This window comes from Ischnura elegans, chromosome 10 (genome assembly GCF_921293095.1).
Source record: "Ischnura elegans chromosome 10, ioIscEleg1.1, whole genome shotgun sequence".
Classification (NCBI taxonomy): Eukaryota; Metazoa; Arthropoda; class Insecta; order Odonata; family Coenagrionidae; genus Ischnura; species Ischnura elegans.
The window spans coordinates 60,662,203-60,677,427 of NC_060255.1; the positions used below are offsets into that span (position 1 = coordinate 60,662,203).

At 38.1% G+C, this 15,225-nt stretch overlaps 1 protein-coding gene across 1 annotated transcript in view; it reads left to right on the forward strand.

Moving 5' to 3' along the window:
• LOC124166670 (46 kDa FK506-binding nuclear protein) overlaps nt 1-15,225 on the forward strand; it is a 30,074-nt gene that overhangs the window by 393 nt on the left and 14,456 nt on the right. The window contains exons 2-7 of the mRNA XM_046544304.1: nt 95-184; nt 265-426; nt 2,400-2,489; nt 4,234-4,338; nt 5,312-5,440; nt 8,159-8,340. Coding sequence (XP_046400260.1) covers nt 95-184; nt 265-426; nt 2,400-2,489; nt 4,234-4,338; nt 5,312-5,440; nt 8,159-8,340 — 758 coding nt within the window. The remainder of the gene's footprint in view (nt 1-94; nt 185-264; nt 427-2,399; nt 2,490-4,233; nt 4,339-5,311; nt 5,441-8,158; nt 8,341-15,225) is intronic.

Below are 15,225 nucleotides of genomic sequence, written 5' to 3' on the forward strand. Positions count from 1 at the left end.
GCCTGCCTCGGTCGGCACATGTGATAAAAAGTCTCGACCGCATGCTTGTATCAGTGTTTAGGGATTTTTCTAATGCAGACCTTATTTTTTGCAGCACTTGTCATTGAACCTAATAAGCGGTATACGCAAGTCGTTAGCAAATCATTCCACGTGTCAATGGCTTGTATGGACTTGGAGACAGGAGGTGAATTAGAATTGTTTTAGCTGTCTGGAGTTTGTTGATTCGGTGAATTTATTGTTAATTACATTTTTTTCTTTATTTAGATAATGAAGTGACCTCAGTTATGCTGGAAGTCGGAGATGAGAAGCTTATATTGTGTAACTTATCAAAAAACAAATACATTCAGCAGGCCCTAGACCTCAATTTTCAAATAGGGGATGAAATATCCTTTTACTCGAAAGGAAAGGCAAGCATTCACCTAACTGGTAAGTAAAGATAATGAGTTAAGTAGCATTGGTAATACTCGTTGATACCACTTCTGGATCTACACGAGTTAAAGCCCGCAGTAACACATTGAAGTAGGTATCGTGATTCAGGGTTGAAATCTGATTGAGTTGCGTTCGAATGCGTGTCCAGAGCATACGGTTGTATATTCTATAGAAGTTGCGGCGTAGACGCTGTAAAAATTTGCCTTTAGTAAGATGGTCGTGTTACCTTGAAATTGGAAGGCTTTTTGAATACCGCAAGGCTAGATTGCAGTAGAAACGTAGTTTGTTGATTTGGATTTAAGTAACCCGAATTTGTATTTAGAAATTTCTTAATGTTTAAAACACTAAATGTAATATTCACTGCTGTCCTCAGCGTCTATGGTTAAATGTCAATTTTTATATTATGTATTGTCATTTAGTGGTTCAAACCCAGCCTGCAAAACGGCCTAGGCAAAGGCCCTAAGCGTACCCGTGGAGATGGAAGCACTTTTTTACCTTGGAAACCTTGCTTGATCTCGTTATTATTTGGGCTCAAATGTTGTCTCTCTAAGATAGCCGAGTTGTGGTGTACAAGTAAATATTCCTCTAGTCTCTTCGACACCAGTGTTCATTTAGAAGAGTCTTAAACTTCCAGACGTAACTAGTATTTTTTAAACATGCCCGAAAGAATTATTCTGTTGCATTTTAAGATATTCCCATTCAAAATTTTTTGACGTATCCAAGTCGTAAGTAAAGTTGTTAACTGTTTGAATCACTTGCTCGTAACGTGTTATAGGCTTAAAAGTAGAATATTGACATTCATATATTGGGGGAGCTTGGTTAATCTCAGCATGATGATATTTATTATGAAAGCATTAATTTCTGGCGTGTAAATTTGTATTTCTTTTGATGTAGTTAAATATAATTGTAATAAGATGTGAAACATTATTATGCCATAATTAAATTATGAAAATTTTTAGCTCTCTTAATGGCAATGGAAACATGTTGATGTTCGACTACAGGGTTTGTACATGGTGCATTTTTGCAGTCAAAAGCATTTACATTTCTGGATAGGGATAGTCAGGTCTTGAATCTTTTTTGTTGTGTTATAAAATCTCTTAAATCACTGTTAACTTTTTCTACTAAATATCTTCTCAATAGCAATGCTTGATTTTTGGATTAGTCATATGGGAATTAGATTTTGATTCCCTGCTACTAATTCAAATTTAAACCAGCATGATTATACTTAATATAAGATGCTGCGCACTGTTAAAATGACTTGACCACTTATCTTCTGGTGAGTAATTTTCACCTTTTGTTAATTGTTCAGCATTAATATTTGGTTTAGGGGCACAAAGCTCCCTGGTAAGCAAAGAATTTCCTCTGGATAACCTGGAAATCTCAGCCTATTTTTATTTGATGCATGGTGGACATCTTATATTGTAAGTGCATGCTCATCATTTTAGATCGAAACGTTGGTGTGTTGTAAATATGCCATATTCATGAAAAGCTTGTAAAATATCCTCCTAATTGTGCTTCATTTCCTCAATGGCACATCTGCTGGGCTTTTTGTGCTAAAAATTTCTGAAATTTGCTGTTGAAAATCCACATTTTTACAAATGCTCCAATGGCAGTTCTTGTCTTAAGATAGGAAATGTGATTATTGCTGGTAAAACATCATTTTTGTTTATCCACATCAATTACATGGAGGCTTGGCACTTACATTTTGAGTCTATAACAAATGACTTTTGTAATTAGTCTAATCACTTATTTGCACAGAAATGGCTCTAACATCATTTTAAAAGCTGGAGGTAGTTTTTAGCTGAAAACAATTGGATTGAATTCTCATTTACTTTACTTCGTATATCGCTTATCAAACTTGTGTAGTCTACGATGTCAAAGCATCATTTTACAGTGTTGGTGAAAAGTGTATTTTTTGCATTATGTAGTGGTGAGATAAACTCCTTATTGATATAATTTACACTTTTCAGGCTATCTCATAATTGGTGATGACTTTCCTGGCATGATGAGTGATCAGGAGAGTGAGGATGACGAAGAGGAGGATGAGGAAGAAGAAGAAGGTGAGATAACTTTAATATGAGTGTAGCATTGACAATGAAGGGGCAGATTCTGCATAAAATTTGGGTGATCATGACCTGGGTTGGGGGAGTATGGAATACCCTGAAGAGAGATAAGCAATCGCCCGTGTCAAAATTTTTCCTGGGAGTGCTATGCGCTACAATAAATAAAACTCAAATTTCTTCTCACGTTTGGGACTTGTTGCCATGCATTTGCACATGCACTCCCTTCACTCCTTCAATAGGATACAAAAACTAATTAAAATTGAAAATGTTTGATTGAATTTGGGTTTGTCATGACCCCTGTGACTCCCCCCCCCCCCTGGCTCTGCCACTGAATGTAGGCTGGATTATGTGGAAATTAAGAGATAATTTTATTGGAGGGGGGCACTTGGTGCAAAATTATTACTTTAATGTCGTAGTCAAAAAAGTTTTAGGAAGAACAGGCAAAACTCTGGACTGTTCTTAACTTCTCTTCGGATTAATTGATTCAGACTTTGCCAAAATTGTGAGTTCCTCTACACCCCACCTGGGGCACATCAACTAACACCAAAGGCACCAAATTTGAAATTTCGGGCAAGCTAGAGTTTTTCGAATGTCCAATTCTCCGCAAGTTTTAAATTGAACATTTGTTTGAAGAGTTGCTACACAGCCAATTGAAGAGCAGTAATGAGTGGGTCACCATGATGCTACAGGAATTAAACAATTATATGGTGCTACAATGATACTGAAGTATCTCCTATTGAAGAAAGAACCGTAATTGACGCTCTTGGGTGCAGTGCATGAGAACTTAAATGTAGTGCATTGATTATAATGTAGCACACTGGATGTCCTCCTAAATGCAGTAGCTTATTCATGGAACTTTGTAATAAATTTCTTTTTGTTACTACTGGAACAGAATTGAACAATTTTGTAATAATGTTCCTTTTACTATGTATTGGATTAGCCTCTTTGTTGGGACCAATGATTTGCTGGAAATCCCTTAGCTCCTGGCTCCTCTCATGTGGGAATTGCTGTGGTCAGCCTCCCCTCAGTCCCCAATCATGCTCTTGGCCTCCATTTCTTCTGTGCCTCGTGTGCATATAATTTATGGTAACTCTCCTAACACTCTGTGAAACTTCCGATATGCGAATTAGCATCTCCTCCCCATGCTCCTTTTAATTCCTCCTTTATCTCTTCCAATAATTCTTGTTCTTAATCACTCTTCCTCTGCTCTGGGAGGAAGGTCCTAAGGGCATTCGCATATTAAAGGAGGCCATGGTATTCGGTGTCAGGGCAAGAGCGCGGTTGGGTTGGGCCTTCAGTCAGCCCTGAATTTTGCAAACGATAGGTGATATCATAACAGATCACTTTTCATTGTTGCATTTACATTCACTGTTGCATACGTTAATTTTTAGTTAATAACAGCCGGTGATTGTTTTACTGTTGGCTTATTAACGGACCGTGAATTTGAAGACAATAACACAGTGAAAACCTGAAAAAACACGTGAAAATCTGGAAAAAAACTATAAATTTCATTTTTTAGGTAGAGTGGGAACCCCGAACGTGGACTACCTTAAACACCTATATGTAGTGTGGGGGACATATTTGTAGTAGATGATAAATAATCCTGCCATTGCAGCTCTAGCGCCTATTGCCAACATAATGATCAATAACTCCTTCTTGGACTACTGCCTGTAGTTTCCATGAGGTGGGAGCATTTTCCAAATGAGACGTGGTGTTCAATATTGTTTTTTTTTCATTTCAGATGCTAAGGAGAGGCTGAAAATATTGGCCTCCAAAGCAATGAAGAGGGGAATAGAGGAAAAGTCATCTAAAAATAAGAAACCCAAATTGGATTCATCTGTTGGTGGTAAGTTGCTTTGAATTGCTTTGATGATCCATTCTATCCACTTGGTTTAGTGTGTGCTTGGTAACAGAAGCCTGATTGAGAATTTTTGTATGGATCAGTCTGGGTTGATTGGTTTCATTCACATTATTTTTAAAATTCAAATTGAACAATTTTAATCAATATTTGAACTACCATATGTTCATGAGTGTGGTATGGAAATTTCTCCTACATGCCATAGCATCCTCAGATTTTTTAAAATCACAATAGCTGAATCTAATGTGTATGATTGTCTCCAATTTGGACCTTTATTTTTTGTCTATGCAGAATCTCTTTGTGTTGTGGCTGATGTTAATGCATCTGTATTGTTGTGAAAAGTACTGCTATTTGTTGAAGAATTTCCTCTTTTAATACGTTTCTTGTCTGTAAATACTCAGCTCATTGTAATTGAGCAGATCATTCATGTATTGCTACTATTGAACTGCACTTTTTCATTTTCTTTGAATGAACTACACTTATAATGACAATTTTTTTCTTGAATACATCTACTTTCAGACTGTTAACATGTTGTGTACCGGGGTATTTAAATTCCTAGGAACGCGGATTTGGAAATGTGTGTCTATTAGGGCGTAATGCCTTTGGTTTAAACATGGTTAAAAAACTAATGTTTAGAATATAACTTTACCCAATCAAACGTTATGATGCATCAAGTCATTATGAATAACGAACAACTGAAAACGTACTAAGGAATACGTATTGTATGCTTTAAAATTGTTTAGGTTGACGCACCTAAATGACTAGAATCTTTGTCATCCATCCGGAACGTTCGGGAAAAAAATGACGAGAATTCTCGCCATCCATATGCAACGTGTTAAAAATTAATTTTGGAGGCTAGTGGAACCAAGTAAAATAATCACCTCATGAATTGATTGTTTCTCTTCTCATATGTTTTTGGGGATGAACTCTTTGGTGACTTTTTTGCTTCTTATGTTCGCAGAGGAAGACTCGGATGAGGATGATGAGGATTTTGAGATTGATGAAGAATCATCAGAGGAGGAGGAGTCCGCAGAGGATGATTCTCAACTGATGGCAGGTGGAGACAGCAGTGACAGCGAGGACGAAAGCAGTAAGTTCAGAGCATTGGCAGTGTGCTGTGCAGCTTTAAACGGTAGAAAATATAATGTCCAGCTCTCAAAAATTCACTTTGTTCCGGAGGAATCTCCTTTATTTGCATGCAGCATCAAGTGAAAACTTACCCAATTCATAGAATTCTTGCGACTCACCATAGCACAGCAAAGATTAATATATATTTTTACAAGTTTCCCTGAAATCCAAATCTGGTAGGATCATTGCAGACTTAACACTTCATAACTCATTCATATGCACTGTTATCCTTAAGAGAGGCAAGGTACAAAGTTTGAAAACTTGTTATCAGTGAAAGTGGGTAAAATTTTATGGTACTTTCCCACATTGCCCAGTGAGCATGCATTCAGCTGTTATGTGAGAGTGACCATTGTCCTGGTAATGTGATAACGGCAAGGGTGTTCGAGCCTTAGGGGCAATGTTGGAGTTGGCGGCCTCACAATTGTGGCACCTAACAACTAGAAAGGGGGGTGTTGGGGGCATTATCACCAAATATTAGGGATCATGCTTACGGTTTGGAAATTTAAATTCAAAATTTATTTTCAATTTATCATCTTTCGATTTATGTTTTTAAAGTTAATCTGAAAATTTGATTTTTTGCCCAAATTAATGAAAAAAACATAATTGATAATTTTAAATGGTTAAGTAATTGCCTTATGAAGTAGTATGTGCTGTTGTGACAAAATGCATAATGCAATGAAAATCCAGTGGTCAAATCGTATTGAATACATGTTCCCCAACTTTCAAGATGGACAGTTAACTCTTCAATCCATCATCAGAAGGGTCCTTTTTTGCCATACCACCGAAAGAAAGCACTATATTGGCCTTATGTGTCTGGTTTTGTCTGCAAATTAGTGGACATGAACATCTATGCCCGGGGGCCTGATTGGGGCCTGAAAGGTTCATGCCTACCCCCAGGTCCCAGAAAGGCTTTCTGGCGATAGCCTTTCTGGGACCATTGGGACCACCATATGTGAGAGAAGCTATAAGTGGACTGTAAACACAGAGAAATGTGCTGCCTCACTTGTAAAATATGACAGTATCTTGAAACAAGATGAAATCATGTCAGAATACCTGTCCAAAATGGACAAAATTACATAAATGGCTCAAATTTTAGGAATGATTTTCTAGATTAAAAATTCAAGGTACACCTTGATGGAATGATTTCCTGAGATACCATTTTGTGACTAGGAGCGGTTGATATGTGCGAAAAACTCAACCTCTCAATTTTTAAACCAATTTCCAGCACATTTTATGTACAGTGGAACTTGGTTAGTACGTTCCTCCTTAGTACGTTTTCCTCCTTAGTACGGCGATTTCCCTCGGTCCCGGTACCATCCGAACAAAATACAGGTAAAAGAATTTGGTTAGTACGTTTGAAAAAATTGCGCTTTCCTGGTTAGTACGCTCAATTGCTTGCCGTGACGCAACCCGCAATTCGTTCTCTAGTGTCTTCTTAAGGGTCGCAAACGTCTGAATTCATGATTTAATTTATTATCATTAGTCATTAACATTCTTCCATTCATTCCACATCTCTTTCTTCTACCGTAATTTATCCAAATGCATTTCTGAATTCTTGTGACGTGATGAAAAATAAAATGCGGCCATTTTTCGGGAATGTCTGACTATGAAAAACTACAACCAATAAGAAGCCCCAATTTTCCCCACCCCGAGCTCCTCACCTTCTGTTGCCTTTGGAGCGCTTGGGAGTGCCCACTGCTGCGCACAAAGTTCGTGAATGGGCAATTGTTGCTATTGCACGAGTTATCATGATGAAGAAATGAGTCAGACAATTTCCACATTATCTAAAGCAGTACTGTTCCATAAACTCGACGTCGTGCGTATTTACTTGACTACTGTTGCGGGAGCAGACGATCCTCAGGATCTCCACGCGAAGCTTAGCTTAAAAATAATTGATCTCGGAACGAAAGCAGACGACATTAGACAAATTTTGAAAGTAAATTTCAACTGTTTAATATAAAATTTTCTTGTAATTACGTCGTAATCTAATAATCTTGCGTGTCATCAGTCGATATATCGATCGATTTTACAATCGAAATGGTATCATTCCAGAAGCGAATGTCTACGGCTGTTGCCGTAATTTGAAAGTCAATATAATTTTGCCCGATTTTTATGATGTTTAAAAAACCAGTTGACTTACTCCGGGTTGTTGTTATATTCTCCGAGTACGCTGTGAGAAAGAAAAATGACTTGTCTTCGCTTGTCTGAGCTTCACTCGTCCTCGTTCTGTAAATAGATATAGGATAAATCACGGGAGATAGACGCCGTAATCATGAAATCGTCTCCGGGATATCCATGAAAAATTGCGATTTCTATTCACATGGTATTGTTTTTCATGGTAGCGCTCATTTTCTTGATTTTAAATGTGAAAAGAGTTCAGGAAGGCGATCCTATGAGAACTACCGATAGTAATTGTAATTATGACGACTTTTTCACTGATTGCAATAACCCCGACTGGTTTTATTTACTTTCCTCGTTAGTACGTTTTCCTGGTTAGTACGTTCATTTTTCGTGGTCCCTTCAGAAACGTACTAACCAAGTTCCACTGTACTTCATTTCAAATCCTTCGGTCTAATCAGAAGGTAGTGATCAAAATAATGAAACCTGAAATTTAAGGTAATTTTCTTATGATCATCTGCTGGGCGGCCTGTTTTATGAAGATGTATGTTGTTGTTTTCAGGTGACGATGCAATGGAGGTGGCAGTTGACTCGAAGAAAAAGAAGAAAGGGAAGCCACAACAGCAGCAGCCAACGCCCAAGGGTGATATGCAGAAAGGGAAGGGCAAGGAGGGGAAGAAAGAAGAGGCTAAGGGTGCTACGCCCATGAACAAGGGGGATAAGAAGGCAACAGAGGCTTTGAATGTGAGTACATACAGTAAAACCTCTATGTAGTGAACCTCTTTACATCGTAAACCTCTATACATCGTACCAACCCTCTGGTCCCGTCAGATTTACATGTAAATTTATAAGCAAACCTCTCTATAGTGAACCTCTTTATATCGTAAAACCTCTACATATCATAGCAACGAGAGACCCCCGTGACGGCCTAACTACCTCCGCATTTCGTACCGAGACAATTAGAGGCCATTAATGAGGCCGCGATAACGAACATGGAATGACATTTTCAGCGATAAATGTTTCACGCTTATTCTTCTCTTTTACACCTTTACTGTAATTTTCACGTTAACCATTAGCTAGGGCCATTTTGTTCCATATGAGAGCATACCTAACAGTAAATAAGAAAAAGGCAACGAACTATCCTAATCATTTTAAGTGACACTAAATGAAGACAGAACGCATCGTTTTCTCTCGAATCATGGTAAAAATTGCGCGATAGCACTCGCTATCTATTACTTATGGCTTTATTTTCCTGTAAATGCTTACATACTATGTTCAGTTAATAGAAGAGGCGACCAGCGCAGCCTATAATCCCTTGCCGGCGGAAATATTTCAACTAACTTCACTCCCATTCATGGAGACAGAATTACTCAACCGCATTGCTACTTCCATTTCTAAAATGAAAATATTTCATGAATTTACTGCGACTCGAAATAAATCAAATACAGTTTTGCAATTATTTTATTCCCATATTTCCCGCTGTAGCACTTTCTCACTGCCGCCTTGGTAATTTTTTCGTGAACGATCGTAGTTTACAATTTATTGTGCTGAGCGACAGTCATATGTCTCGCGTGCGTATTTATGCCGCGAAATCTGACTTCCATCGGGAGTCCGGGACGTCAATTTCTAGCAATACTGAACGAACATCACTCCATGCGCGACAATGTTAGGTGAACGAGACAAATAATTAGCTGATATGCGGTAGAGCACTGAAATTTTTTACCGTCGCCGCGGCATTCTGAAGTAGTTCGCCCAGCATTCTCACAAGGAAATCACGTCATTTTGCAGACCGAGCGTTTCTTTGTGCCCCTGACAGAGTTTTTCTGCGGAACTCTACGAGCATTGTATTTTAGAGAAAGGGAATTCATCGAAATTTCCAAATTACGCTCAGTTTCTTGTTTATTTTTTGCAATAGTCACGTGTTTATTTATTTTTTATAATCTTTAACAAGAATGTTATAATATGTTATAAGAATGATAAATCAATTTTCTAAAATATATTATAAGGAGTATTTTCAATTATTTGCCATAAAATATGAAAACATACGAAAATTACTTAATTAATTATAAGCTGACGATGGAATCGACAAATAAAACAAGGCGGCTGCTTGACATTACCACATTCCGAGGAATTTTCCTAGCCATCAATGAGGGCAGGCAGAAGAAAGATGTAGCAGTGACCTTTGGAATACCATCATTCACCCTGACATCTATTTTAAACAACCGAGCAAAAATAGAAGAAACTGTATATCTAGGCTGCACAAATAAAAAACTTGGGCAGTGAAATAAGAGGTTGAAGGAATTATGTTAAGAAATATAAAAGTTGTATACTTCCCTCCAAACACTACTCGTAAATTACAACCCTTTGACCAGGGAATTATTTCTTTGGTCAAAAGGCATTATCGAAAGCAGCTAGTGAATTATTTTTATGGAGAGTGAATAGTGAAAACTACATTAAAAGTGCTCATGGAACATCCTTCAGACCATGCACAGGCTGTGCCTTTCGTGGAAGGAATTAATATCCTCAATTTTTGAGAAATGCTTCATCAAGGCTGGGATTACGGGTGATAGCAAACAGGAGGAAAGTGAGATACAGGCGGTCCCCGACTTTCATACACAATGCGTTCCCGAAAACGTGTACGAAAGTCGAATGTACGAAAGTCGAACCATTGACTTCCATACTAATTGGGAGTTACGTTCCCAAAGAGCGGAAAATATGTACTAAAACCTTTTTTTTCACGGAATTCATTTCAATTGACTTAATTTTGATAATATGTTAATAAAACTCCTCTAATCATCTAATTTCTTTCGAAAATACGCAGAAAATGCAAATAAAAGTTTAAAAAACAAGAACTCTGTAGGCCATTGAGTGAAACTTCCTCTCAGCGTTTAGTTTGACATTCCACTTATCACGTCCACTATAAATAAAAAGACATATCAATAAGCATAATAAAATGTAGTTGTTGAACCCGCACTCTGGATACCTTTTAATTTTTACACCAAAATTCGACATTTGGCAGGTGACATATTCGTGATCGCGTATATTTCGCATGTTATTCAAAAAAGACAAAAGACAAACGGAATTCGGGTGATATTTCGTGCAATATCGTTGCTGAAGGTGTACATGAATTAAACAGCAATCAAACGAAAAAACACAATTAGAAAGAAGATCTTACTAGTTTTATTGAAAGCCATTTGATGATGTCTAGTCAACTTCTTTTGAAAAATATCTTCAATTAAGGCTTTCTTCTTCTCTTGATAAAGGAGCCTATAGCAGGCAGTTTCTCTCCCAAATAAATCACCTAAATTAGAGTCAACTACTAACAATTCCCTTTATTATATACGTTCGTATTGTTCGCATATACTGCCATTTGAAACAATTGAATGTTGGGATGCGCAATAAACATCGCGGGAATTTAAAAAAAATTACAGACCAACGTCCGAAAGTCCGAATTTAGCGTACGAAAGTCAAGTAAAAGGTGTCAATTTTGAACGTACGAAAGTGCGAATTGTACGAAAGTCGAGTGTACGAAAGTCGAGGACCGCCTGTATTTGAGAATGAACCTACAGAGTACAATAAAATCAACAAAATAGTTGACACAAATTCAACATTTGAAGACTTTGTAAATGTTCATAATTAATTATTCATATGTTCTCCACATGAGTTGGAAGATAGTGGTGAAGGAGATGTATATATATTGCAGGATACAGGAAGAGATGGATTTAGAGGAAGATGTTGGTAATGAGGAATCAGTTACAGTTCCCACCAAAAAAGAGGTTGAGGATTCATTGAACGTAATTGAATGGCTTTTATTAAGCATGGAGGAATGCGATCATAATATGATGGTATTCAATAGAATTGAAAACATTATATCGAAAGAGTTTTAAAAAAGGTTTAAGCAAACCCAATAACTAATTTCTATCCTAAAAAGTCCTCTTGAACAAGTTACTTTTACCTTTGTGTATTCATTAAATTGTAAATATATGTTCACTTATGCATGCATGTATGTTTAAATATATTAATATTATGGTTTATTAATAAAATGGTGCCTATCACTAAAACCTCTCTATAGTGAACCTCCATACATCAAAATGCCCAAATATTGGTCCCCTCCATTACGATGTAAAGAGGTTTTACTGTATCTCAGTCCATTACTTGGGGTGACCAGGAGAACTGGAAATTAAGCATGAATTACTGTATAAACTCATGAAAGAGATGCACCCCTATTTAGCATTCTAACTAAAGTAAAGAAAAATTAGTGGCATTTTTCTTTCTCCCATCGCAAGTTGTTTCGAATGTATGCGTCGACTTTCGAAAATTATCAGAATTTCCTCTTTCATTGCTAAAACAGGGTTCCCACTCAACCGTGAATAAGCCGTGAATTTCATCATAAAACCTTAAAAATCTCTCAATCTTGATTTTGCAATCTTAGAACGACTGACAGATTAAAAGAAAAATGGATATTTTGATCATATTTCACGGTCAGTCACGCGCAGACATGGCCACGGATTCATCTGCACACGGATATTCGAAGTCCAATTTTTTGTCCGTGTGCCATGATGACACATTGACCTTAAGCCTGTACCAAATCCGGAAGACTGGTAACCAAAGTGTTCATGAACACTTGCAAACATTCAGACTCTTCTTAACTTCCCTGGCACTCTGGTCCCTCTATTTTCCCACTCACAACCTTTCGCCGGAGGTGAATTTTGCGAACGATATGTGACGTCAGAAGAGATAGCACTTTGATTGTTAAGTTTGCATTCATGGTGTCTGTCGCGTTTGTTAAATTTTTAGTTCACATGAGCCGATGATTGTTACGTGATCAGTATTTCTGCGTAAAATGATTTTTATACAAACCGTGAATTTGAAGTAGAGATGTGCGAATAGTATCCGCGAATACTCGAATACCTCGAATAATAGAAAGTATTCGATATTCGAGATCTCGAATAGTTATGCCAAAGGTACCGTCTCGAATACCTCGAATACTTTGAATTTCGCGTCATACACTGTCGCTCGCACGTCGTTGGTAGTTGACTCGGAAAAATGAGAACTCTAGTCGTCTAGTGCATTCAGCGCCGTTTTAGGCAAGCTGACGAAATACATCAAATTCACGGGTTCGAGCGGAGAAAAGAGTTAGACGTGGGGAACCGAAATTGATCGGATGAAAAAAATCCGTAAATCCCAGGTGTCCCCTATCAGGAGAACCTCAGTTCCGTGGGATAGCAACATTGGCGCATTTTATCACGATCCGCTATCCCCATCCATTCAGCGTTCGCCCCACCCCCTCAGACGATTTCCTCTTCCCCGAAAACAAAAAAAGGTCCCGGCTCGTGCAGGGATCGTATTACGAAGACCTCAGCTTTGAAAAAAATATCAAGTTACCGGAAAATAATAGAATCATCGTGTTTCACCCTTCCCTCTTTCTCCCCACTGACCATTTTCCTGCATCCATTTGCCGTGTGTCCTTTGTGGCTAATAATGACAGGCACTTATTTTGAATCTTCCCCAGGAGATGAAACTACCATAGGGAGGAACTCAGTGCCGTGGGATAGTGGCATTGGCGCATTTCCCACGATCTGCTATCCCCCTCCATTCAGCATTCGCCTCACCCACTCTTGACGATTTCCTCTTCTCCGAAATCAAACAAAAGATCCCAGCTCCTTAGCTTCAAAAAATATCAAGTTACGCAAGAAAAATAAAAACGTGTCTCCCACCCACCCCCTTTTCTCACCCACTGACCTTTTTCTACCTACCTGCTTCGAATTTCCCCCTTTCTTGAGGTCAACTGCTGCATGAGTCATCTACTAGCCCGAAAGGTGTCTAACAATGACTTTCGGCAATTGTTATTACACCTTTATTGGATTGAAATATTAGTAATGTGCGCATAATTTAAAAAAGAATAAGACCAAACACGACATATTTCTGACTTTATTTAAGCATTTTGCGCAGGAAAATAAATACCGGGAAGAAGAAGAAATATGACGGAGGCGTAATGCTCAAATAGGGTGGTTTCCTATTATTTTTTATTGCCTAAATCGAAATATTAATACTCCTGAAGTACGTATTTAACGCTTTTAGAATTTTATAAGACAATATCTATTTTTCGCGATTAAATTAAAAGTGAAAATTTTCAAGCGCGCGAAAACGCGACGGGTAAGTATGAATGCCGGGAAAAACTCCGCGTGACGTCGTTCTGGTTCCCGCTGCCGCAAGTGAGGTGACCTTGGGGCGAGGCTCTGAGCGCTATTACGACGCAGGATGCTAGCTGGTAGCGCTTGGCTTAAATAAGGATTATTAATACCTTATCAAACAGACTGTGTGATTATTAAGACATGTTTCCCTGAGCTCTGTGCCTCATGCATGCATTGGTAACCTCAGACGATGTAAAACTCCGATCCTCTCGTGTAGAAACTAGGTCCCTGTGATGTCACGTGGAGTGGCATCGCATAGGCGCCAATCTGGCCTTTTTCAAATGAGGTAAAATTGAACATTGCCATTAGTCTAAACCGGTATTTCTAGAATGAAATAATTTGTATATTATGAATACACTAATGGTGGGTAACGAATCACAATCAATACCTTTCGTTTTCTTTAATGAAGGAAACTACCCTATTGTTTACATAAAATTAAAATATTCCATTAATCAGCTAAATTCCTGTTTGAATCCTTTAAAGGCAATCACAATTACTCGCCAAAATCTTGGGTTTCCTGCTGCATAGGCGACCTAGTCAAACATTTTCACATTCATCGTTTAGTATTCGAGGTATTCGAAATTCGAGGTATTCGAATATTCGAGCAATGATTTAATATTCGAATTCGATATTCGAATTCGAGAAATCTACTATTCGACCCATCCCTAATTTGAAGACATTTAGACCGTGAAAATCTGGAAAAAACCGTGAATTTTATAATTTAGATAGTGGGAACCCTGCAAAATATATTCTCAGAGGGCCGCTACAATGACGGTTTTCTCGTAATGCTTTCACTTGATGGCTTATGCCCCTTTTAACTCTACTCTCCATGGGAAGTCCATTGTTAGCCCAATATTTTTACAGTCTGCTACTTTCTCTTTTCAAAAGAGGAGGCCCATTATCAGTTGCGCAGTTCACTAGATGATTCTTTCTATAGTACATTCCAAGGTCAGTTTCCACGGAGGAACAGCGAAAGAACCGAGGAAGCGTTTCCCCTGTCATGATCGTGAGTGAGAGCATTCTTTCCCTACGGAACAACATTGTTTTACATCATAATTTAGATATCCCGGAGCCCATTTACCGACGTGCGGTTGGTTGACATCGCTGTCGATTCAAAGATATTTATCTGGGGATATTACGAGAAAACAGTCATTGTAGCAGCCCTCTGAGAATAACTCGTGTCATCAGTGGTCACGTATCATCGAAGTCAAGTTCTAGAAGTGAAGGATATGGTAGTTAGAGGATATTAAGGGATAAAGAGAATGACGATCGGAGTTTTGATGAACTATCATGGTCCGTAACTCTAAATAAATCGCTCTTGCTGGAAAAAAATCACCGCTTAATCACGGTAAAAAAGATAAAAATACGAAAATCCAACAGGTATCCCTTGGTGGTTGACTTCGACATCATAACTCGGACGAAGTTGCCAAACTCC